Raw genomic sequence first — 27,325 nt, 5'->3', positions numbered from 1 at the left:
TGTGTGTGTGTGTGTGTGTGTGTGTGTGTGTGCGCGTGTTGTCTGCATGTGCATGCATTTATGTGGGTCTGAATGTGTGTGTCTGCATGTGAATGTGTTGCAGTGTATTGTGTGTGTCTGCATGTGTATGTGTTGCAGTGTATTTGTGTGTGTGTGTGTGTGTGTGTGCGCGTGTTGTCTGCATGTGCATGCATTTATGTGGGTCTGAATGTGTGTGTCTGCATGTGAATGTGTTGCAGTGTATTGTGTGTGTCTGCATGTGTATGTGTTGCAGTGTATTTGTGTGTGTGTGTCTGCATGTGTGTTTCCACGTTAAAAAACGTTCTGAAGTGAACTCTAGTTACAGGGAATGACCAGCAGATGGCGGTGGATCACAAAATGCTCATTACATTGATTGTTATTCATTCATGTTCAACGTTATATTTAATTTAAGGTTAAAATAAGTGAAGTTAACTTTGTCTCCTTCCGTCTTGACCGTGTCTCTGTCCATCAACTGCAGAGACCGTTCAAGTGAGTAATGTTTGGAGCCCGGGGGTCCCCGACATCTAACGTGGGATCAAGTGTGACATACTTGTCCCTCATGACACCCGTCACCCCCGAGGGTCGGCGGGGGGTCGTGTCACCGACGCACCCGTCCGGAAACACCAGGACATTAATCGGTTCCTGCACATACTCCAGTCGCCGGGACGTCAAAGTCGACGTCGGGAAGATTGTAATTGTCGTGATTTGGGTAAAAAAAAAAAAAGAACTGAAAGTGGCGAAGCAGATGATTGACAGCCGGCTCCGGTTCCCAGGCAATTAACGCCTGCGAGGAGAGAAAAAAAAAAAAGGTGGCGAAGAAGGACGTCAATGTTGACGGAACCCGCCGAGAATCGACTCTAAAGACTCGGCGAACAAACCAGACGTTGACCACCAGACGTTGTGTCAACCCACATGTTCTTTGTGCGTCGCTGATTACAGGGTCGGGTCAGCGGCGGTTCTGTTTGGAGAAAAGAAGTCGACGGTTCCACTTCCCCAAACCGCCTCGGTTTCACGACGCGGGAACAAAAGCCGGACCAGATGTGAGTCCTCTTGAAAGTTTAGACTTTCAGCTGACCAGACAAAACAGTAATTGAGGGTCCGGGGGGGCAAGAAGACACAGGTTTTACTGTATGTGGATAGAAGACGAGTTTATTGCTGCTGGAGACAACAGCTGTGAGAACAGGAAGTTAGTTTTGTAGCTCAAAGAAGTTTCGTTAGATTTACGTAACTGTTGTTATCTTGTTCTATTAGTTTCCTTAGATTTACGTAACTTGTTATCTTGTTCTATTAGTTTCGTTAGATTTACGTAACTTGTTATCTTGTTCTATTAGTTTCGTTAGATTTATGTAACTGTTGTTATCTTGTTCTATTACTTTCGTTAGATTTACGTAACTGTTATCTTGTTCTATTAGTTTCGTTAGATTTACGTACCTGTTGTTATCTTGTTCTATTAGTTTCGTTAGATTTACGTAACTGTTGTTATCTTGTGCTATTAGTTTCGTTAGATTTACGTAACTGTTGCTATCTTGTTCTATTAGTTTCGTTAGATTTACATAACAGTTGTTATCTTGTTCTATTAGTTTCGTTAGATTTACCTAACTGTTGTTATCTTGTTCTATTAGTTTCGTTAGATTTACCTAACTGTTGTTATCTTGTTCTATTAGTTTCGTTAGATTTACGTAACTGTTGTTATCTTGTTCTATTAGTTTCGTTAGATTTACGTAACTGTTGTTATCTTGTTCTATTAGTTTCGTTAGAGTTACGTAACTGTTGTTATCTTGTTCTATTAGTGTCGTTAGATTTACGTAACTGTTATCTTGTTCTATTAGTTTCATTAGAGTTACGTAACTGTTGTTATCTTGTTCTATTAGTTTCGTTAGATTTACGTAACTTGTTATCTTGTTCTATTAGTTTCGTTAGATTTACGTAACTGTTGTTATCTTGTTCTATTAGTTTCGTTAGATTTACGTAACTGTTGTTATCTTGTTCTATTAGTTTCGTTAGATTTACGTAACTGTTGTTATCTTGTTCTATTACTTTCGTTCGATTTACGTAACTTGTTATCTTGTTCTATTAGTTTCGTTAGATTTACGTAACTGTTATCTTGTTCTATTAGTTTCGTTAGATTTACGTAACTGTTGTTATCTTGTTCTATTAGTTTCGTTAGATTTACGTAACTGTTGTTATCTTGTTCTATTAGTGTCGTTAGATTTACGTAACTGTTGTTATCTTGTTCTATTAGTTTCGTTAGATTTATGTAACTGTTGTTATCTTGTTCTATTAGTTTCGTTAGATTTACGTAACTTGTTATCTTGTTCTATTAGTTTCGTTAGATTTACGTAACTGTTGTTATCTTGTTCTATTAGTTTTGTTAGATTTACGTAACTGTTGTTATCTTGTTCTATTAGTTTTGTTAGATTTACGTAACTGTTGTTATCTTGTTCTATTAGTTTCGTTAGATTTACGTAACTGTTGTTATCTTGTTCTATTAGTTTCGTAAGAGTTACGTAACTGTTGTTATCTTGTTCTATTAGTTTCGTTAGAGTTACGTAACTGTTGTTATCTTGTTCTATTAGTTTCGTTAGATTTACGTAACTGTTGTTATCTTGTTCTATTAGTTTCGTTAGATTTACATAACTGTTGTTATCTTGTTCTATTAGTTTTGTTAGATTTACGTAACTGTTGTTATCTTGTTCTATTAGTTTCGTTAGATTTACGTAACTGTTGTTATCTTGTTCTATTAGTTTCGTTAGATTTACGTAACTGTTGTTATCTTGTTCTATTAGTTTCGTTAGATTTACGTAACTGTTGTTATCTTGTTCTATTAGTTTCGTTAGATTTACGCAACTGTTGTTATCTTGTTCTATTAGTTTCGTTAGATTTACGTAACTGTTGTTATCTTGTTCTATTAGTTTCGTTAGATTTACGTAACTGTTGTTATCTTGTTCTATTAGTTTCGTTAGAGTTACGTAACTGTTGTTATCTTGTTCTATTAGTTTCGTTAGATTTACGTAACTGTTATCTTGTTCTATTAGTTTCGTTAGATTTACGTAACTGTTGTTATCTTGTTCTATTAGTTTCGTTAGATTTACGTAACTGTTGTTATCTTGTTCTATTAGTTTCGTTAGATTTACGCAACTGTTGTTATCTTGTTCTATTAGTTTCGTTAGATTTACGTAACTGTTGTTATCTTGTTCTATTAGTTTCGTTAGATTTACGTAACTGTTGTTGTCTTGTTCTATTAGTTTCGTTAGAGTTACGTAACTGTTGTTATCTTGTTCTATTAGTTTCGTTAGATTTACGTAACTGTTGTTATCTTGTTCTATTAGTTTCGTTAGATTTACGTAACTATTTCTATGACTATCTTGTTCTATTTTCCTCAAATATAATTACTCGATAGGAGTACTTTTCATATATCAAATAAATGATTTGAATTTAAGATTAAAACGATCACAGGAGGCGGTAAAAAGTGATCAATTCTTCAAAAAAATGTGTGGCTCCAGATTGTATTTTTGAAATCCCCCCAAATTAATCAGTTTTTTCATATTGTTCTTTGGCATGAAGACAGACTTTGATTCTTCTTCTCATCTGTGAGAACAGGAAGTTAGTTTTGTAAGTCAAAGAAGTATCTTTAGATTGACGTCACTGTTGTCTTGTTCTACTTTCCTCAAATATAATTACTCGATAGGAGTACTTTTCACTTATCAAATAAATTATTTGAATATAAGATTAAAACGATCACAGGAGGCGGTAAAAAGTGATCAATTCTTCAAAAAAATGTGTGGGTCCAGATTGTATTTCTGAAAACCACCAAAATGATATATATTTTTTTCCTTTTTTTTCATATTGTTCTTTGGCATAAAGACAGACTTTGATTCTTCTTCTCATCTTTGAGAAAAAATGTTTGGGCCCAGATTTTACTTCGGAAAAAACCTAGAAAATTTAATTATCTGTTTATCCTTTTAATTTTATTTTTATTTCACTTTAAGTCAACATTTAATTCGTCTGATCTCAAAGAAAAAGGAAGTATTTAAATTAATGCCAAGAAGTTTATCTATGTAACTATTGTGTAGTCATTATATTTGGGGAAAATAGAAAAAGATAACAAGTATTTTTGAACTATAAAACATAAGTATTGTAATATCGTCCAATAACTATGAGACGAATACGATCACAGGAGAAAAAAAACACTAATTAAATAATCTTTTTTTCCTTTTTATTTATTGTATTTCTTGTCATTTCACTTAAAGTCAACATTTAATTTGTAATCTGATTTAAAATAAAAAGCAAGTTTTTAGATAAAAAGTAAATATAATTACTCTACCCATACTTTTCATCCATGAAATTAAATTAAAACATAATTAGCTTATATTGTTGATAACTTTAAGATTAATACGACCACACCTTGCATTGGAAAGTCATGAATCCTTCATAAAATGTTTGGGTCCAGATTGTAATTTTAAAAATCGAATATATATATATATATATATATATATATATATATTATCCCTTTTTTTGTTATTAATCTTAAAAACAGACTTTTATTTTTCTGATCTATAAGTAAATGAAGTTTTTTTTGTAGGTAAATCAGGTTAGTGTCAAGTAGATGATTTATTGAACTTTTGATTTGTATTGTTTATGGTTTTATTAGTGATTTTGTTAAAAACTATTTTCCCTACATTTTTTCTCTTCCTCATTCCCAGTTTTCCAGGTTATGAGGCTGATGGAGCAAATGGAATTAAAAAGAAATGTTTAAGTTTAATCTTCACTAAAAGCCTGAATTGGTCAAATAAAAAAAAGCTTTTTGTATCTTTCTCTCTGAGTATCTGTCACTCAACCATGACAACTTGAGCTGATAATCATCATCGATACACGCCTGATCGTTTGTAAGTATATTTGACTTATCTTATGTTTTTGTTCGTGTTTTTGTTGGTCTTTAGATTCAACGTGAAAACATATTCAAGGATAAAACATGACCTTTGCTACCGTTAGCATTACAATGCTAAGCTAGCTCCCTTACATACCAATACTAATACCAACGACTTTTAAAAGATAAAAACAGTTTAAATAATGACTTGTTTATCAGTAATAAATGTCTGAAATAGCATCTAGAAAAATGTTAATTTGTTTTAATGACAAAAACAAATATGAGAACTCGCACTGCTAGCTTAGCATTAGCAGAAGGCAACATGCTAACGCACCGTTACAACTATTTTATTTTAATAGCATTGAAACAATTACTGTTTTCTACTGGTTTACAGAGCAATATTGAATGTTATGTTTAATTATTTACAACAAAAGAAGAACTAATACTGGGATTGTTTGCTGAAACCTAAACAAAGCTAATAGTAACAGAACAAGGGGATGAATAAATAAAACATGTTTCTTTTATCTGGTATTTTAAGTATCGAATGAAAGCCTATTGTTTTAAATGAATACAGATAAAATAACAAACCTATCAACACGGTGTTCAAATAATAAAAACATTTTTATATAGTATGTTGTATTTATTTATCACCTTTTTTGAAGTTTAATGTCAAAAAGATGCTTTAAAAAAACCATGATTAATGTGAGAATACAAAAGGTTTTTTATTTATTTATAATAATATTCCATTTACTTTTTTTCACAACCTGAAGAATGTCAACAAACCACTTAATGTGTCGTCAATTTGTACAAACAGGCTTTTTAGCTTTCAGAGGTCGGAGCCGAATCGCTGCAGACGCTTTTACGGAAGATCTAACACGAGTAAAACTCATTCAAACGGATGCCGGTGGGAACAGAATCCAGTCCAATTAAAACATGCTATAGATTCCTTTGTCAGAGAAAATAAGAGTTTGTGGGAAACACGACACAACGCTCTTTAGATTCCAGGTGAAAATCTTCTCCGGCCTCTCATTTAGTCGCCGTAATAACCATCCTCGGGTCCGTCCTTTGTTCCCCTCCAGCCTCCTTCTACACGCAGACTTAAGTATAATCTGTGTTTTAATACTTTGACTCCCTCCGAGCTGCAGGAACGTATGTTTTTTTTGTTCTCTGGTGTATCTTTCTGAAGGAATGTTGTCGTCTTCCCACCGGGGAGGTCGTGACAGCTGGAAAACTGCTTTTAAATAACAAGGCTTGAGAAGCTTCAAATCAGGTGTGTGTGTGTGTGTGTGTGTGTGTGTGTGTGTGTGTGTGTGTGTGTGTGTGTGTGTGTGTGTGTGTGTGTGTGTGTGTGTGTGTGTGTGTGTGTGTGTGTGTGTGTGTGTGTGTGTGTGTGTGTGTGTGTGTGTGTGTGTGTGTGTGTGTGTGTGTGTGTGTGTGTGAGGTTTTGAGTCACGGACAATTAAAATAACATATTTTTATCTACAAATTGTGTTTTTGGCTTTAAGTTGTTTTTTTTAAACCACATTTTAAGGTGAAACATGTGGAAAGAAACTGGAATTTTTCCGCATTTAACAAACATTGTTGTGTCAAACTTCTCTTTAACTGCCTTTAGAATTAATTAGTTAACAACAATTTGTTGACAATATAGAATAAAAATGAGTGAAATATGTGTAAATAAAATACAAAATTTGAATAAAAAATGCAATAAAATAAGAGACTCGTACAATACAGTGAACAATAAAATAAAAATAATAAATTACATTAAATTAAATAATAATTTAATTAAATAATTGAAGTTTTCATTTATTACAATACATTCGTAATAGAATAAAATGACTTTATTTGTCATTATTCACAGTATAACAAAAATATACTTCCTATTTTACTTGTTGTGTCAAACTTCTCTTTAACTGCCTTTAAAATTAATTTATGATTAAAATATTTAATATTTTTAACTGTTTATATGTGAAATGATGTTTCAAACATTATATTTACTTTGTCAGAAGCAGAAAATCTTTTTAAACACAACAATTTGTGGACAATATAGAATAAAAATGAGTGAAATACATGGTAATAAAATACAATTACATTAATAAAAAATGCAATAAAATAAGAGATTCGTACATTAAAGTGAACAATAAAATAAAAATATTACATTAAATTAAATAATAATTTAATTAAATAATTGAAGTTTTCATTTATTACAATACATTCGTAATAGAATAAAATGACTTTATTTGTCATTATTCACAGTAGAACAAAAATATACTTCCTATTGTACTTGTTGTGTCAAACTTCTCTTTAACTGCCTTTAAAATTAATTTATGATTAAAATATTTAATATTTTTAACTGTTTATATGTGAAATGATGTTTCAAACATTATATTTACTTTGTCAGAAGCAGAAAATCTTTTTAAACACAACGATTTGTGGACAATATAGAATAAAAATGAGTGAAATATGTGTAAATAAAATACAAAATTTGAATAAAAAATGCAATAAAATAAGAGACTCGTACATTACAGTGAACAATAAAATAAAAATATTAAATAAAATAAATAATCATTTAATTAAATAATTGAAGTTTTCATTTATTACAATACATTCGTAATAGAATAGAATAGAATGACATTATTCACAGTATAACAAAATTATTCTTCCTATTTTACTAGTAAAGCTTTTGAAAAAAACCCATTTTGGCCATTAACTGCTTTACAAAATTAGATAAAACACACAAGAGCGATAATAACATACAATAACACAGCTTAACCAATAAAAAATATATAATTAAGGATAAAAATAGCAGAAGGAAATCAATCGGCCGAAGAGTAAAAGTGTGTTTTAAGATGTATTATCATTGAAAATGCAAATAATAATTACTATATATATATACTTCTAAGTACGGTGTGAAATATACTTGAACCAAAATAACTCGTCTTCAATGAATCCTGTCAATAAATAAATAAATATGAATCATCTTTACAGATGTTTTAGCTTCAAGCAGCCTCAGGACATTAAAAAAATGAAACATTTGAGCATGAGTCACTCGTATCGCTCACACTCGCACACCAGTCGCTCGCGGCTACATTTTTATTCCCTCACAATCCCATTCAGTCGTCATCTGTGACAAAAAAGCGACCATAATCGCTCGCGCCCGAGGGAAGGTCAGCGCGTTTGTGCGTCTGCGGGAGATAAACAACGTCATGAATTATCGATGAACGAATTTGGGGAGAAGTTTGGAATCCAATGAGCCGGAGAGAGTTACTTTAGTCGCTTCACAACATGCCCTTCAAGGAAGTAAGTAAAGGTTATTTGTAAAGATCTTTCTGGACCAGAGTCACAAAGTTCTTTAACAATCACAAACAATACACACACAGCTAAAAAATAAACAAGACACATAAGACACACAATGAAGGGTTTTAAGTATCGGGGGGGAAATGTGAGTTCTTCTACTAGAGCAGCTCAGAATTCTCACTGCAGAGTTTAAGGAAGATAAAGATATTTATACCTGAATTCATGTTGACAAAGTATTAAAAAAACACTAAATTCTTATCATTCACGTTTGTTTTAATATTAGAATCTCTGATTCTGATTCAGTACTTATTTTAAACTTTAGTTTATATTCACTAATGCATGTTTAGAAATAGTTTGTTGATATATTTGTGGTGGTGGATGTTTAACTTGTGTAAGAATCTTTCGGGATTCTTGTTGTAACAATTGATATACATAATTTTTAGTAGTATTTTACTTTTTAGTGATTTATTTTGTTGTAAAAAGTGCACTGTAGCAGACGTACTTCTACTTCTAAAGTAGCGGTATTTGTAGTCATTATTATAAATCATGTAAATAACGTATTATTAATTTAAATTGTACTAACTTTACACTTGTATTTTTTTTAAAGATAAAAAACATGCAACACTTAATCTTCATGATGTTGTTTAATAGTTTTTTTCTTCAAAGTACTAATAACAAATTATAAGAGTGATAGTTGTTGGATTTATGCATGAATTTAATATATACTTTTAGATTTAGCATAATTCTTGTATTTCTTAAATGCAGGGACCCCTTTTTAAGTTTTAAACGTACATTTTTTTTGCAGTTTTTTATATATGTTTTCACAAAAAATGTTGACACAAGTCATGACACAAAAAATACTCTTTACAATTTTATCCTTAAGCTTATAAAAACACTTACATTTCAGTGTCTGAACTTAAATCTATTCAATCTGAATAATAAAAAATAAAAATAAAAATAAAATAAATGAAAAATTAGTCAAAATCTAGTTTTAAACTGTATTAAGTTACATTGTAAACGACATTGAATTGTAAATACTAGCAACATATAGACGCAACGTTCTTAAAACTGCATTGAGTTAAATTTTTATCTCAATCATGTGACTTTGGTTAATTCGAGCTTCATCCTTTTATTTGCTAAACTCAACCACAGACTTTTTTAACTGAACATTCAAGGGCTGAGCTTTATTTCAATGTATTGAAGTTCATTAAACAAGTCTTGAAACTTTTTTTCAAAGCAAAAAGACACATTTATATTTCAGCGACTACAAATCCATCCGTGCATCGATAATTAAAAATTAAAATAATCTTAGTGGGCAGAATGGAGAGGAAAAGATACATTTCTACTCCATCCTTACACATGATTAATATTAACCTGTGTATTTATTAGTAAATTAACAAATATTTGAGGAGAAAACAAGTTATTTTCTCTCCTGAACTCTAACCGTCTTCTCTTTTTGTAAAAGAAAAGATTTTTCTGTTCACTTCTTGTGTATTTTTTATTTTTTATTTTAGTGAATCTGTGTTTCTATTCTGCTGCAAAAAGACAAAATGAAAAGAGTTTAACACATGTGGCGTGAGATACTATTAAAGAAGTATTATTAGAAGTAATACTGTTATATTAGATGTAGTTTGAGATTAGAAACTACATAAAGTAAGTAAGTAATTCATTTTTATTTATATAGCGCTTTTCCAGACCAAGGTAACAAAGCGCTTAAACAATCAAAACAATATTCAATAAAGTATATACTTAAAGGTCAAGATAAAACTGATAACACAACATTAAGACCCAAACATGCTTATTATTGATGCATTAACTTGTTGAAATGTTGATCTTGATAACGTTTAAATCATTGTAAACTATCTCACAACATCTTGACAATAAAAGCCTCTGAACTTTCATCAATGATAACGGAATCTTTGTTGCGCCGCCGTGATTGGCCTCTTCCCTCCGCCGAAGCCCCGCCTCTCTGTGATTGACAGGCGCGCCGGCCACTGACGCGCGGCCCCGGGACACCAACCCTCGCGGATCCGTCCAATGGGAGTCGAGCTGGGCGTGCGCTCCTCGCCTCAGCCTCTCCAGCGTCTGAAGTTAAAACTCCTGCGCGAGGATGTGGAGGAGACGCTCGCGGGGACGCGTGCCAGCATCACTGTAGTCTCTCTCTTCCCTTCACACCTTCTTTTCTTTCCGAGCCCAAGATGCTCTCACGCACGCTCCTGTGCGTGTCGCTGGCGTACCTGGTGTGCGCGCAGGACGGCGACAGCTCCGGATTATTTTACGCGCTCCGGTCCGAGCTCTCGGAGGACGCGATCCTCGTGGCCAACAACGGGGTGCGGGTCCCGTTCGGCAGGTCCGTCTTCGTGGACCCCATCAACGACCTGGTGGTGCAGACCCAGCCCGGGGACAGGTGCAGCGTCACCGTCCTGGACAACGACCCGCTCTCGCAGAGACCCGGGCACCTGTCCCCCAAAAAGTTCCCGTGCGACTTCGGCCCCAACGACGTCACCTACACCCACTACGGGGCCAGGAGTCCGTCCAGGGACCGGGTGAGACTTCAGCTCAGGTACGACGCACAGACGGAAACTGTTATAATCCCCTTCATGGTGGAGGTGGAGGTGGTCTTCACGCAGCTGGAGCTGCTGACCAAGAACATGCCCCTAGGGGTGGACAAGTTGAAGGGAGTCAGTAACGCCATCGATAACAAGATTTTAGAATTTACTTACGACCGAGACTCTCACAAGTGCGAGGTGACCTCACTCACCACCGCCAGTCTACTGCCCAGGTACGGGAGGCTCGTCGACGGAGGGGGTCTCTCCTCGATGATGGACTGCGACGAGTTCACGCGGTCCGACATCCGCTACCAGCACACCTCCGAGAGGAAGTCCCCCAACAGGGATTACGTTCCCATGGTGGTGGAGCTCCACGACAAAGAAGGGAACCTGGAGAAACAGGAGTATTTTCACCTGATGATCCGGATCAGGGAAGGAGAAGAGAACACGGCCCCCAAACCCAGCTTCGTGTCCATGATGATGATGGAGGTGAGCCAGTTCGTCATGACCGCCCTCACCCCCGACATGGTGGCTGCCGAGGACGCCGAGTCCGACTCCGACGAGCTCGTTTTCAACATCACCACGCCGTTGTCGTACGAGGAGGGTTACATAGTCAGCACGGACGATAGGAACCTGCCCATCACCTCCTTCTACCAGAGAGACCTCCGAGACCTGAAGATCGCCTACAAGCCCCCTACCCTGGACTCGGACACCGAGAGAATATTCCAGCTTGAGTTTGAGGTGGTGGACACCGACGGGCTCGTGTCGGACCCGTTCGCTTTCATGATAGTCGTCAAACCCATGAACTCCATGGCGCCGGTCGTGACCCAGAACACGGGGCAGCTTCTCTACGAGGGTCAGTCCCGACCCCTGGTCAGCTCACACAACCTGGAGATCAGCGACGAGGACAACCTGGACTCCGTCACCGTCACCGTGGTGGACGGTCTACGCCACGGCCACCTGACGATGCTTGGAGAATCCCACAGGAAGTTCTTCACCCCCTTCGACCTCGTCGCCGGAGCCGTGGTGTATCAACACGACGGCAGCGAAACCCACAGCGACAACATAGTGTTCAAAATGACGGACGGCAAACACGAAGTCGAGTTCCTTTTTCCCATCACCATCGTTCCGACCGACGACGAGCCGCCGATAATTAACGCCAACACGGGCCTGGTCGTGTTTAAGCACCAAATGATGCCCATATCTCCTCTCATGCTCAGCGCCGCCGATATAGACTCCGAGGACTCGACGATCAAATTCAGGGTGGTCCCCCCCTCGTCGAAAATCGGCACCGTCATCCTGAGGCAGTCGGACGCGCCCGAGGACCCTTCTTCGTGGAAGTTCAACGCTGAGGATGAGGTCTATGAGAAGGAAGTGTCGGAGTGGTTGCAGAAGGACATCACGGACGGAAAGCTGTTTTACAAGCACATAGGTCCTCACAACACGGACACGGTGATGGATCAGTTTGTTTTCACCGTCCAGGACGACAACGACCCCCCGAACCAGTCGGGGGAAGCCGCTTTCATCGTCAAAGTCCTACCCATAGACGACGTCCCCCCTGAACTCTTCCCGGGCACCACTCTCCAGATGACCGTCGAAGAGTACAAGCTCACGCACTTCAGCAAAGAAGTCCTTCGTTACACCGACCTGGACTCGGAGGACCGCGACCTCAAATACACGGTCACCAGCCCGCCGACCGACACCGACGAGAATAACCCGGTTAGCTTCGGCTCTTTGGTCCTGACGGACAGCCCCGACACCGAGATCGGCGAGTTCACACAAGCTCAAATCAATCATCACAAGATCTCCTACAGCCCCCCGGATATTGAGCTGGGAATCACAGCGCACGTCGTTCAGTTCCGTTACTCCGTGGAAGACACGGCCGGGAACAGCGTGGAAGGGGCTCTCGCTATCTACCTCCAGCCTGTTGACAACAAGCCCCCGCAGATCACTAACACCGGCTTTACTTTGTTTGAACGTGGCGTGCACATCCTGACAGCGGCGGAGCTCGACGCCACAGATCCTGACACGGCGAGTGAAAAGATTACTTTCACTCTGAGTCAGCCTCCCAAGCACGGACAGATCCAGTCAGCGTTCGCTGATTTAGATAAAAAAGGAGTTTTCAGCCTGGAGGATTTGTCCGAGGGGAGGATATCCTATTTACACGGCGGCGAGGAGACGGCGAGTGACGAGTTTCAGCTGGATGTCAGCGACGGGTTTCACGCCGTGACGGTGACGGTGAAAGTTAACGTGAAGCCGGTCGACGACGAAGCGCCGACCGTCAGTCTGCCCGCCGGTACCATCGGGTCCCACGTGGACGTGCTGGAAAACGGCGCCACGGAAATCACCACCAATGTCATCCAAGGACACGACGATGACACCGACGACCTTCGGCTGACCTTCATCGTGGAAGACCCGCCGCTCCAGGGGGAGATCCTGGTCAAGGGAGTGCCCGCCACCCGCTTCACGCAGGCCGACATCATCAACGGCGTGGTCGTTTACGCGCACACGGGAGGCGAGGTGGGCCTCGCCTCGAAACTGGACGGCTTTAATTTAACTCTCACGGACATGTCGGACGATTGGACGGTGGGAGGCAATAAGGTCAACGGTGTCCAAGTCAGAGTGACCATACTTCCCGTTGACAGCCAGGCCCCCGAGGTGGGAGTCGGGATTCAATTCAGCGTCGTCGAAGGAGAAAAATACGCCATCGGGCCTCAGCACTTGAACGCTGATGATAATGACACCCCGATAGATGACATCTTGTGCACCATCATCATCCAACCGACGGCTGGGTATGTGGAAAATATATCTCCGGCCCCGGGCTCTGAAAAGTCCAGGTCGGGAACGGCCATCAGTGCTTTTACCATCGGAGACATCGGGGAGGGGAATATTCACTATGTGCAGAGCATCCACAAAGGTGTGGAGCCGGTGGAGGACAGGTTCACGTTCAGGTGCTCCGATGGCATCAACTTCTCAGAGAACCACTTCTTCCCGATCGTCATCATCCCGGCCAACGACGAAAAGCCCGAGATTTACCTGAGGGAGATCGTGGTCATGGAAGGGATGAACATCGTCATCGACACGCCCATCCTTAACGGGGATGATGCGGACGTCCCGTCCGAAGACCTGATGTTTATCATCTCCAGACCCCCCAAGCATGGTGCCATTTTAAATCAGTTACCCACCGGCTCGGTGCTGGTGACTAATTTCACTTTGGAGCAAATCAGGGAAGCGTCGACTATAATTTATGAGCACGATGACTCGGAGACGACCGATGACAGCTTTGAAGTTATTTTGACGGACGGCAAATATTCCGTTCAGAAGACGGCGGTGGTCTTGATCATCGCCGTCGACGACGAGACCCCCAGGATGCTGATCAACGACGGCCTGGAGGTGGAAGTGGGTGAGAAGAAAGAGATCGACGACAAGGCGCTCAAAGCGACGGATCTGGATTCGGATGATTCCGCCCTCGCTTACATCGTCAGGTTCCAGCCTCGCCAGGGTCTCCTACAGAGGAAGACCCCCTCTGGGTCCGTCGAAAACATCACTCTGGGCATGAATTTCACTCAAGCGGAAGTCGATGCGGGACTTTTGTGGTATAAACACAACGGACAAGAGGGCGTCCGAGACCTGGTCAAGTTCGACGTCACAGATGGAATAAACACGCTGATCGATCGCTACTTTTACATCAGCGTGGACAGCATCGATATGGTCTTCCCGGACGTGGTCAGTAAAGGAGTGTCTCTGAAAGAAGGAGGGCGTGTGACCCTGACCACGGATCTCCTAAGCACCTCCGATCTTAACAGTCCCGATGAAAACTTGCTCTTCACCATCACGAGAGCCCCGGTACGAGGCCACCTGGAGTGCACGGACACGCCCGGGATCCCCATCGTGTCGTTCACTCAGCTGCAACTCGCCGGCAGTAAAATCTACTACATCCACACCTCGGACGACGAGCTGAAAATGGACAGTTTCGAGTTCGAGGTCACGGACGGCTACAACCCCATTTTCCGGACGTTCAGGATCTCCATCGTCGACGTGGACAACAAGAAACCCGTGGTGACGGTGAACGCTCTGCTCGTCACGGAGGGAGAAACCAAGCTGATAACGCCGTTCGAGCTCACGGCCGAAGACCAGGACACGCCCGAGAAGCTGCTCAAGTTCACCGTCACGCAGCTGCCCGTCCACGGTAAACTCCTCTACAACCAGTCGCGGCCCATCACCAGTTTCACCAAACAAGACCTCAACGAAAACATGATCAGCTACCGGCACGACGGGACGGAGTCGTCCGAAGACTCCTTCTCGTTCACCGTGACCGACGGCACGCACACGGACTTCTACGTGTTCCCCGACACCGTCTTCGAAACGCGCCGACCTCAGACCGTGAAGATCGCCGTGGTGGCCATCGACAACGGCGTCCCGCAGATCGTGGTGAACAAGGGGGCCCCCACGTTGAAGATTCTACCCACGGGCCACCTGGGGTTCCCGATCACCTCCAAACTCCTGAAGGCGTCGGACAGAGACAGCAGCCCGGACTCCCTGGTCTTCCACATCAGCTCCCAGCCCAGGCACGGCTACATCGTTCATCTGGGCCGAGGAAACGACTCCATCAACACGTTTAATCAAGGTAAGCACACGGCAGCACTCCCACGGTGACCTTTGCATTAATATTGCATGTGGAAAGCAGAAGGAACAACACGGGTTGTCTTGTTCAGCACAGTCTGGTTCTGATTGTAGTGCAGATAAGAAAAAGTTTTTTTTACACAGGAAGTCTATTCTTAGGTACAAGCCAAACAATCTTAGAAGCCAAGACTCTGTTTTTTTGTCTTAATCGTTTTAATGTTAATCACAGAATGATGGTTCCTCGCACACGGTTCAGGACCAGAGGAGAGAAATCTTTTCCGGCTGTTGCTCCTAAGCTTTGGAACGATCTTCTCTCTCTTTGCTCTTGATGATCTACTGACTCCTTTAAGAAACATCTTAAGACGTTTCTATTTGTTCAGGCTTTTCCTTGAATTTCTCGAACTCCTGTGTTGTTCTCGGTATTATCTTGATCTTTGAAGTATGTACTGTTTTGAGTATTGTTTTGATTGTTTAAGCGCTTTGTGACCCTGGTCTTGAAAAGCGCTATATAAATAAATATTACTTACTTACTTACTTACAGAATACATAAATAAATCAGTGTCACAAATGGTAAAACTATAAACACATATACATATATAGGTTAGTGGTTCATGGGTTATTCTATGAAACAGGTTCCAAATCCAGTTTGTATTTTTTTTTTTAAATAATGATTATTATGGATCACGCATAAAAGAAAAACTACCACATTATTAATAAATCCCTACTATAATTTTTTTCATCAAGCAGATGAATTCATTCATTTCAACCCCATTTAAGAAAGTATGCTTGTATTATTACAAAAAAATATATACCGAATTCTTACCTTTTTTGTTTTATTAATCTCATTTTACTTAATTATTTGAATTCTAAACGGTTATCACCACAAAAATGGCAATAAACATTCAGATTCTAATTAAAACTTACTTAATTTGGGTTTAAGAGAAGATAGAAATATAGGATCTAATATTAAAATATACGAAGATAAAAAGAAAGTAACTTAACTTACTTGAAAAAATAATGGTAAATTTGGAATAAATTTAAGTTTAAACAGTTTCCATGTAAGTAAGTAAGTAATTAATTTGTATTTATATAGTACATGTATATGTCTGTTATGTGTTGCTAAATGTTGAAGGTTAAGTTTAACAACAAAAGTGCAAAATTAATCACGTGAAATGAGACCTCGGCTCCTAATGGGGTTTTAGTGATTTCACTTAAAAAGAAACAATGTCTTCATAGTATCAAAAACATTCCAGTGTTGTATTTGTGAGCATGAATAACCATTTTTAAACGAGGGTTCATACTGCTGTTTGTTTTGCTTTTCATCATAAAGTGTTAAGTGCTTTATTTTTATGATTAAATTAATACACTTTTTGTAAATAAATTACAGCTCGTAACCTTGTTAGGTTTAAATTCAATTTGACCACTTTCCCAGCATGAGAAGATAAAGCGTGTCCTTGATAAAGAAGAATATTTCCAGCACTAAAAACATGCTTTTATGTGCACTTAACGACAACACGACTAGTTTTATCCTTTAAAAACCTTCCCAAACAAGGCGTTGATTGTTTACGAGGACCATCAGTGGCTGAAGGTCAAGAGTAAACATCGATGATGATGCAGATCTCCGAGCACCAACGTGAATAGATGAACATATGCAGCGTTAGCAGCAGCTTGTAGGCATCAATAGTTAATCTTGCACCTGATTCTGGATCTGCCTCGACCATCAAATCGTAATTAGCGCGCCGCGGCGGCGGCTAATGTTTCGCGCAAATGTCCCTCAGACTGTCGGGGCTGAATAATTCATGGCAGTTGCATCTTGAGGGCCGGAGATGTTCACGTTTGACGTTCTCCGCCCGTGGCTTGTGAAACCGAGCGGCACAGTGGACAGCGATCGCGTTGAAAAGGTCAACGCGGCGCTGACAGAGCGCCGTTCGAGGTGAAGCGAAGTCGGATGTCGCACTTCACTTCCACGCACAATTACAAGGTTTCCTGCAGCTCCGGCAGCGAGTGTAGTACAAGGACGAGTCCTCCTGGAGAACGTCAGTCAAACTGAGGAGAACGATGAAAATCACGAAGGGAAATATTATCATTTTTGACACGTAAGAAATCAGTTTTAGTTTTCTTACTGAAGGATAATCTTTAGAGAATTTAAGCATATACATAATAATAATAATAATATATTTTATTTATATTAGCACTTTACATTTGCACACAAATCGCAAAGTGCTAATATATTTAATATATACTGTATTGATGGATCTACTGACTCCTTTAAGAAACATCTTAAGACGTTTCTATTTGTTCAGGCTTTTCCTTGAATTTCTCGAACTCCTGTGTTGTTCTCAGTATTATCTTTATCTTTAAAGTATATATACTTTATTGAATATTGTTTTGATTGTTTAAGCGCTTTGTGACCCTGGTCTCAAAAAGCGCTATATAAATAAATATTACTTACTTACTTACTTACATAAATTAAATGTTGATAATAATGTCGGCTCTTCTTGGTTTTCTGGTCAATTTTTCAATATTAAGTGTTTTATTTTGAAGTTAACTTAAAGTTATTCATTGTTTAAAACAGTTACACTCACTTCTGTCCACATCCTACTTCTGACACCAACTTCTGACAAGAACGTAGGTATTCATAATATATCAATTAAAAGCACAAAAATCTTTGCCATTTCAATAGTTGTTTCTCCTCTTCTTTCTGAAGATCAGAAGCCATACAAGTAAATGACAAAACCTTAAATTTAAGATATTCTTGGCGTGTCTGGCACCAAATATTTATGTATTCAAACTGGCAAACATGAATTTTTCCGATGTAAAAACCCCGAAACTTTTGGGATACACAGTTAGCCTGGTTTAATTAAAAGATGTTCTTGGAAATCCATCAAATACCAACAAAAACAGCACTGAGACGGCACATACCTCTGCCAAGAATTTCTTTTTTAATTTAAGTCTTATTTTGTCATGACAAAAAAATAGAATGGGAGCCAAACACTGACTGTAATTTTAATTTTAAATACATTTAAATCATCAAAAGATAAATACTATTTAATTTTCTAATTTGAGTTTCACTCACATCTGTGCACATCCTACCTCTGACACCAACTTCTTGGATAATCAGCGATAATAATCCATACGTGTAAATGATAAAACATTCAAATTAGGAAATGTAATAAATAAATAAATGATAAACAATAAAATAATGGGGTTTTTTTTATGCAAATATGATTATTTTTGACAATTCTATTAAATACAATTAATTTTTACTCACATCTGTTAACATCCTACTTCTGACGCCAACTTTTGGAATAAAAATGTGTTGTTGTTGAACTAAACCTTCAAATTACAAAATCAAATATGTTTTTTTTTAGAAACGAAAATGGTTTTACTCACCCCTGTGGACATCCTACTTCTGACACCAAATAAATAATTAATAATAAAAGAATACAAAAATACATTTAAATTGTCAAAAATAACTTTATAACGATCTAATTTTCTAATATGAAATTTTATTTAAAGAAAAACAGTTTTACTCACCTCTGGCTACATCCTACTTCTGACACCAACTTCTGGGATAAGCAGCGATAAAAATCCATACTAGTAACTGATGAAACCTTAAAATTCGGAAATTTAATAAATAAATAAATGATGGTTAATAAAATAATGTTTTTTTTATATTAATATGATTATTTTTTTTACAATTTGATTAAACAAAATTAATTTTTACTCTTTACATCTGTTTAAATCCTACTTCTATTAAATATGATTATTATTGAGAATTGTATTGAAAAACAACTGTTTTTTTCACCTCCGTCTACATCCTACTTCTGACACCAACCTTTGGAATAAGCAGCAATTAGAAGCCATATGAGTAAACTTTAAAATTAGGAAATGTACTAACTAAATAAACGATAAATAATAAAATAATATTTTCTATTATTTAAATAGGAATATTTTTGGAGAATTTTATTTTTAGCAAAAATAAAAATCGACGTTTCTGACTCAGAACTTTCCAGAAATGTAATGAAAATAATTCGTCCGAACATCTTTGGCGTTAGAAGTCGACCTCATTGTAACTACTTTGTCGGATTCAAGGTGGTCATAATGTTACGGCTCAATCAAAAAGACAACATTTTTTCATCTGGAGTTCGCTCACGAAAGAACATTCGGGGTCAACGCTCGTCATCAGGGGTCGGGAACAGGAGTGGACACTGGAATAAAAGGGTGATAAACGGAGGGAAGGAGGGATGGAAGGAGGGGGTGGAGACGGAGAGCAAGAGGGTGAGAGTGCAAACAAGGGAAGCGGCGAGAAGGCGAGCGAAACCCAGATAAGATAACGACCCTCGGAAGAAGCGTTCGCCCGGAAGAGACGCGACCTCTCGCTCCTTGTTTACTCGTTCTTCTTCCGGAGCTCATCCCTCGTGTCCTTCCATTTAAATATTTGATGATCCCCCCTTCGTTTGTGTTGACTTTTATTTGTCACACGGCGACGGGAGATAAGTCCTCTCAAGATTTAGAGAGGGGGAGTGAAAAGAAAGAGGGGGGGGGATGGAGGACGAGAAAGGGGGTTAAGAGGCTTCTCAGCCTGGAGTTTATATTTTCATGAACCTCCTGCTCCAGACATCTATTATTGAGAGACACGGTTCACGGAGGCCAAGCCCTTTCACAACCACTTCTGCTGCCCTCGGAAGAGAAAAAAAAAGAAAAAAAAGAAGGGAAGAACTCCAGGATGTGCAGACCTGTAATTGAGAAATGTGAGGGAAAGAACCAGCTGTGGAAAAAGTAAATCCTGTCTTCAACGTTCGTGGTCTGTCATTAGAAGACACGGCGTCCACCGTCTTCTTCTTCTTCTTCTTCTTCTGGAGACACGTAGAAGCTCCAGCAGGTTCCTGGATCAGAACCTAAAGTCGGTTCTTGCTCTTATCGTCCACCGGGTTTATGGATGCGTGACGTTCCAGAAGCGTCGGTGCAGATAAGATACGAGCTTCCATCGTTGTACAAGTATTTATTGGAGAACAAACGTCTCCGGAGAACGTTTGAGGCTCGTGGCACGTAGATGAACAGAAGGATTTTCTTCTTCGGTGGTGAAAAATGTGAACTTTTGGTTGTTAGTGAAGAAGAAAAATCTCTTGTGACAACAAAAGTGTGAGCTGCAGTGGTCAGTACCCGTAGAGAGACGAAGATGTTGATTTCAAACCTAAAATGAGAACGAAATATTGAGGAAAGTGGTGAATTTTTCTGGTCTTGGCGAATAACTTTGAACTTTTTTTTGTGAACATGTTCGTTATGGAAGTAAATCAGTGACATCAGAATATTTGTTATTGAATTTTTACTTTTTAAGCTTTTTTTAAATTTTTTATATTGTTTTCCTTAAGCATTTAATTCTATATTTAGAATATTTTTGATATTTAAATTTTTATTTTTATTTTTTAATAACTGAATTAAAACTCATTTGTTCAATATTTAAATTCCAATGTTTTTTTTGTTTTTTTGAATAGAAATGTTGATATAAAAGTACCACCAGAATTACACTGAATTGTAAAGGCTAGCAATTAAAACATATTGAATTTTGAATATTTACTTTTTACTTATTGGAATTAAAACATCAAACTAAAATAAATAAAATTAAAAAAATTGTCAAATACCAAAAAATTCAACTTTTGAACAATTACTGAATTAAATGTTTCAATGAAAAAAGAAATTATTTAATTCAATTATTGAAAAAAAATTAATTAGTGCTCAATAAATGTGTTTAATACCATCAAAATATTGATGTTTTTTATTTACATAGGATTTCAAGAACAAAAAACAGGCGATAAAAGTTATCATGTTAAAGAGGTGCAGCAAAACGACAACATAGAACACTGTACACACATTAAAAATAAAGATGACAACATAAAAGTTATCATGTTAAAGAGGTGCAGCAAAACGACAACATAGAACACTGTACACACAGTAAAAATAAAGATGACAACATAAAAGTTATCATGTTAAAGAGGTGCAGCAAAACGACAACATAGAACACTGTACACACAGTAAAAATAAAGATGACAACATAAAAGTTATCATGTTAAAGAGGTGCAGCAAAACGACAACATAGAACACTGTACACACATTAAAAATAAAGATGACAACATAAAAGTTTTAGATGTTAAATAGGTGCAGCAAAACGACAACATAAAACACTGTACACACAGTAAAAATAAAGATGACAACATAAAAGTTATCATGTTAAAGACGTGCGGCAAAACGACAACATAGAACACTGTACACACATTACAAATAAAGATGACAACATAAAAGTTTTCGATGTTAAATAGGTGCAGCAAAACGACAACATAAAAAACACTGTACACACATTACAAATAAAGATGACAACATAAAAGTTTTCGATGTTAAAGAGGTGCGGCAAAACGACAACATAGAACAATGTACACACATTCAAAATAAAGATGTGAACAATAAAAAGGTGGTAGTGGACAAAATAAAGATGACAACATAAAAGTTTTCGATGTTAAAGAGGTGCAACAAAACAACAACATAAAACACTGTACACACATTAAAAATAAAGATGACAACATAAAAGTTATCATGTTAAAGAGGTGCAGCAAAACAACAACATAAAACACTGTACACACATTAAAAATAAAGATGACAACATAAACGTTATCATGTTAAAGAGGTGCAGCAAAACAACAACATAAAACACTGTACACACAGTAAAAATAAAGATGACAACATAAAAGTTTTCAAAGTTAAAGGTGCAGCAAAACGACAACATAAAAAACACTGTACACACATTAAAAATAAAGATGACAACATAAAAGTTTTCGATGTTAAATAGGTGCAGCAAAACGACAACATAAAAAACACTGTACACACATTACAAATAAAGATGACAACATAAAAGTTTTCGATGTTAAAGAGGTGCAACAAAACAACAACATAAAACACTGTACACACATTAAAAATAAAGATGACAACATAAAAGTTATCATGTTAAAGAGGTGCAGCTAAACAACAACATAAAACACTGTACAGACATTAAAAATAAAGATGACAACATAAACGTTTTCGATGTTGAAGAGGTGCAACAAAACGACAACATAAAACCCTGTACACACAGTAAAAATAAAGATGACAACATAAAAGTTTTCAAAGTTAAAGGTGCAGCAAAAAGACAACATAAAACACACATTAAGAATAAAGATGTGAACAATAAAAAGGTTGCAGTGAACAAAATGAAGATGACAACATAAAAGTGATCGTACTTTAACTTCACGACGAGTTGAACTGAAACATAAACATATCTTTCTCTCTCGCAGCCGACATCGACGACATGAACATCTGCTACGTGCTGCGGGACGAAGAAAACGCCACCTCCGATGTTTTCAGCTTCTCCGTCCGAGATAAAGGTTGGACATGTTTCACTCTCTCTCTCTCCGAAAGCTTTTTAAAAAATCAAGAAGCTCATTGATGTGCGAGGAAATCAAAACCTTGATTCATGTAAATATAAAATCAGCGAGTGCGTGGGCTGATGAAGCAATCAGACGCTGTACTTCCAAACACATTTAAGAGCAGCTTCTCCCACAAGTCTGGACCCGAACCTACAACAAAAACCTGATTTCCTCATTAATAAACATTTTGGATCGTTCACGGAGACGACCATCTAGTCCAGAGGAGGCGCACGAGTCATGATTTATTCAGATAAAGCCTGAGAAAAATGCTCCATTAGTGGTTTAAAGCAAGCGGAGCAAACATAAAAGTTGGTTTTTATCGCTTTTTTTTAAAGGCCGAACTCACCGTTTCGGTGTTTTTTTATTTCATCGTTTTTATATCTCAACAGTAGAATAAAGTCGATGTTTCGCTCACAGCCGAGAATTTATTTGAAACTGTCTCGCTTTTACTGGTCGCTTTAAACGGTTATGACGCCGTAAACCCTGAGAAACGTTTACTTTTCCTCGGCGCTTATGGTCAACATCGATCTCCTCTCACCGGGAAGATTGAAGACGGGAATTATTACCCAGAATTCCACAGAGAGGGGAGAAAGATGTGGCCCTGAATTAGAAGCCACCGGGTGGTGCAGTCCAGGCTGTCCAGGTGAAGTCTGCAGACCTGCTTCTGTCTCGCCTGCAGTTCATACGAAACTCTGCAGCCAGAATTCTGAGCCGCTCTAGTAGAAGAACTCACATTTCTCCTTCAAACTCTTCGCAAAATATTGAACACTTTAACACGTTTCCTGATGGTGAGCTGCGTCGCAGCCTACTGCCGTCAGTGTGTGATTGTGTGCTTTAAGACAAATCATATAAGTAATGTATATTTTCTCTGATAAATAATTTCATAGTATCCCATAATGCACTGCAACAGCAGAATCTCAACATGTATTGTCTGTTTCTATCTGAGCGTAGATGTGTTGTATCTTCATCTTCATCATCTTTATTGTCATTTTAAGCTTTATTTTTATTTATACCTTTATTCTCATCATCGCTGTCTTCATCTTCTTCATCTTTTTCCATATCCTCATCATCATCATCATTCATTTGAACTTTATCTTCATCATCATCATCTTTATCTTCATTTTCCTCTTCACCTCTATCCTATGTCTTTATTTATCTTCATCATAATTTCTTCATCATCATCATCATCTGTATATTTTCTTTTTCATCTTCAACTTGATGTTTTTTTTCATCTTTATCTTCATCATCATCATCCTCATCCTCTTCATCTTTTTCTTCTTCATCCTCAACTCTATCTTTATCCTCATCCTCATCTTCATCACCATCATCCTCATCCTCTTTATCTTTTTCTTCTTCTTCTTCATCTTCAACTGTATCTTTATCTTCATCACCATCATCACCCTCTTCTTAACTTTGTCTTCTTCATCTTCAACTCTATCTTTATCTTCATCATCATCCTCTTCTTAACTTTTTCTTCTTCATCTTCAACTCGATCTTTATCTTCATCATCATCCTCTTTTTAACTTTTTCTTCTTCATCTTCAACTCTATCTTTATCTTCATCATCATCCTCTTCTTAACTTTTTCTTCTTCATCTTCAACTTGATCTTTATCTTCATCATCATCCTCTTTTTAACTTTTTCTTCTTCATCTTCAACTCGATCTTTATCTTCATCATCATCCTCTTTTTAACTTTTTCTTCTTCATCTTCAACTCGATCTTAATCCTCATTATCATCTTCATCATTATCATCCTCATCTTCATCACCATCATCCTCATCCTCTTTATCTTTTTCTTCTTCTTCTTCATCGTCAACTCTATCTTTATCTTCATCATCATCCTCATCCTCATCATCATCCTCTTCTTAACTTTTTCTTCTTCATCTTCAACTCTATCTTTATTTTTATCCTCACCATCTTCATCATCATTATCATCCTCATCTTTATCACTATCATCCTCATTCTCTATCTTTTCCTTCTTCTTCTTCATCTTCAACTCTAACTTTATCCTCACATCATCTTCATCATTATCATCCTCATCTTCATCTTCATCATCCTCATCCTCTTTACCTTCATCATCATCATCATCATATCCATCCATCCATCCATCCATCCATCCATCCATCCATCCATCCATCCATCCATCCATCCATCCATCCATCCATCCATCCATCCATCCATCCATCCATCCATCCATCCATCCATCCATCCATCCATCCATCCATCCATCCATCCATCCATCCATCCATCCATCCATCCATCCATCCATCCATCCATCCATCATTTTCTTCTTCATCATAATTATCTTTAATATTGTTATTATTATTGTTATGTTATTATTACTTTCATCCGATGATTCATTATTTTTTAGATATTCAGTGTCAAGAGGTTCTTACGTAAAAAAACGAACATGGTTCCTTTAAAAAGTCAATTAAAGTTAATTAAAACCAACAAACTTAGTTACTATAATAGAAACAAACGGCACAGTTATAATTAATAATAAATATAATAATAATTTAGCATTAGCAACGATAAAATGAATGTATTAATTCAGCAAAATTTAACAAAATTGGACAGAAATGTCTGATTTATTGAAAATATATATTTGATTCAAATATATATGTAAAAAAAATATGGTATAAAACAAATACAGCAGCATAAGTTTGTCCTGAACTGTGGCTCAAGAGTAAGAATAGTTTCCTTGAACCATCACCTCCTCTTTAAAAACTAATGTTATTCAGGTCACAGTGAGATGGAAACGTGGCACAGATTAGCTGGAATCACCCTCGACTTCCTGCGCGACGCGTCATGATTTCCTGCGAGCTTGGATTTCCACGCGTTGATCACGGTTGATCACGGTTGATCACGGTTGATCACGGTTGATCACGGTCGATCACGGTCGATCACGGTCGATCACGGTCGATCACGGTCGATCACGGTCGATCACGGTCGATCACGGTCGATCACGGTCGATCACGGTTGATCACGGTTGATCACGGTTGATCACGGTTGATCACGGTTGATCACGGTTGATCACGGTTGATCACGGTTGATCACGGTTGATCACGGAGGCACGAGAAGGTAGTAACTCCAGCATCACCCCGAGCTGCAGGCGCAGAGACGCTCCGGCCTCCGGCAGCGACGAGGCGTTTGATATTTAAGAGCCAGCGCGGCATTGTGGGTAATGAGAGCCCGGGGCCCCCGAGAGCTGCGACTACTTGTAATTAGGAGTCTCTGTTACACGAGCGAGACGTCAGGGAGCAGATCCTGTCGCCGGTTCATCTGCAGCTGGATTCTCTTCTGAAGGTGGCGCTCTCACGTCGCTCTGTAGGACCAGACCCCCCGCGGTGGAGCCACATGACTCACTAATACACGCATGATACAAGGATGATACACGCATGATACACGGATGATACACGGATGACACACGCATGATACACGGATGATACACGGATGATACACGGATGATACACGAATGATACACGGATGATACACGGATGATACACGAATGATACACGGATGATACACGAATGATGCACGGATGATACACGAATGATACACGGATGATACACGCATGATACACGGATGATATACGCATGATACACGGATGATACACGCATGATACACGCATGATACACGCATGATACACGGATGATATACGCATGATACACGGATGATATACGCATGGTACACGGATGATATACGCATGATACACGGATGATACACGGATGATATACGCATGCTACACGGATGATACATGCATGATACACAGATGATACACGCATGATACACGCATGATACACGCATGATACACGGATGATACACGCATGATACACGCATGATACACGCATGATACACGCATGATACACGGATGATACATGGATGATACACGGATGATACATGGATGATACACGGATGATACACGGATGATACACGGATGATACACGGATGATACACGCATGATACACGCATGATACACGCATGATACACGCATGATACACGGATGATACATGGATGATACACGGATGATACACGGATGATACACGGATGATACACGGATGATACACGGATGATACACGGATGATACACGGATGATACACGCATGATACACGGATGATACACGGATGATACTCACAGTTTCATGTTCGACATCTTCTCTCAACGTCTTCAAGAGAAAAAAAACGGCTCTTCATTGACTTTGATCGCGTTATGTTGGTGGATTATATTATTATCTCAGCAAGAGTTTGAATCAGCAGCTGGTGAAACATATTTCTGTGAGAAGAAATTATGTTTTATTTCATACATTCAAGGTTTTATAGAAATATATTATTTAAAAAATAGATATATTATTGTAAATATAGTTAACATCATCAACATCATCATCTTCTTTTTCTTTTTCATCCTCATTTCCGTCTTCATCACCATCATCGTCATCATCATCGTCTTCATCACCATCATCATCATCATCTTTATGATCTCAATCTTCATCTTCATATTCATCTCCATCTTCATCTTC

At 38.3% G+C, this 27,325-nt stretch overlaps 1 protein-coding gene across 1 annotated transcript in view; it reads left to right on the top strand.

Moving 5' to 3' along the window:
- Positions 1–10,300: 10,300 nt before the first annotated feature.
- frem2a (FRAS1 related extracellular matrix 2a) overlaps positions 10,301–27,325 on the top strand; it is a 103,151-nt gene continuing 86,126 nt past the window's right edge. The window contains exons 1-2 of the mRNA XM_087806954.1: positions 10,301–15,358; positions 22,680–22,769. Of these exons, the coding sequence (XP_087663080.1) occupies positions 10,381–15,358; positions 22,680–22,769 (5,068 nt within the window). The 5' untranslated portion in view covers positions 10,301–10,380. The remainder of the gene's footprint in view (positions 15,359–22,679; positions 22,770–27,325) is intronic.

The sequence above is a fragment of the Callionymus lyra genome, chromosome 14 (genome assembly GCF_982586985.1).
Source record: "Callionymus lyra chromosome 14, fCalLyr1.hap1.1, whole genome shotgun sequence".
Classification (NCBI taxonomy): domain Eukaryota; kingdom Metazoa; phylum Chordata; class Actinopteri; order Syngnathiformes; family Callionymidae; genus Callionymus; species Callionymus lyra.
This window is presented reverse-complemented; position numbering and strand designations above follow the sequence as displayed.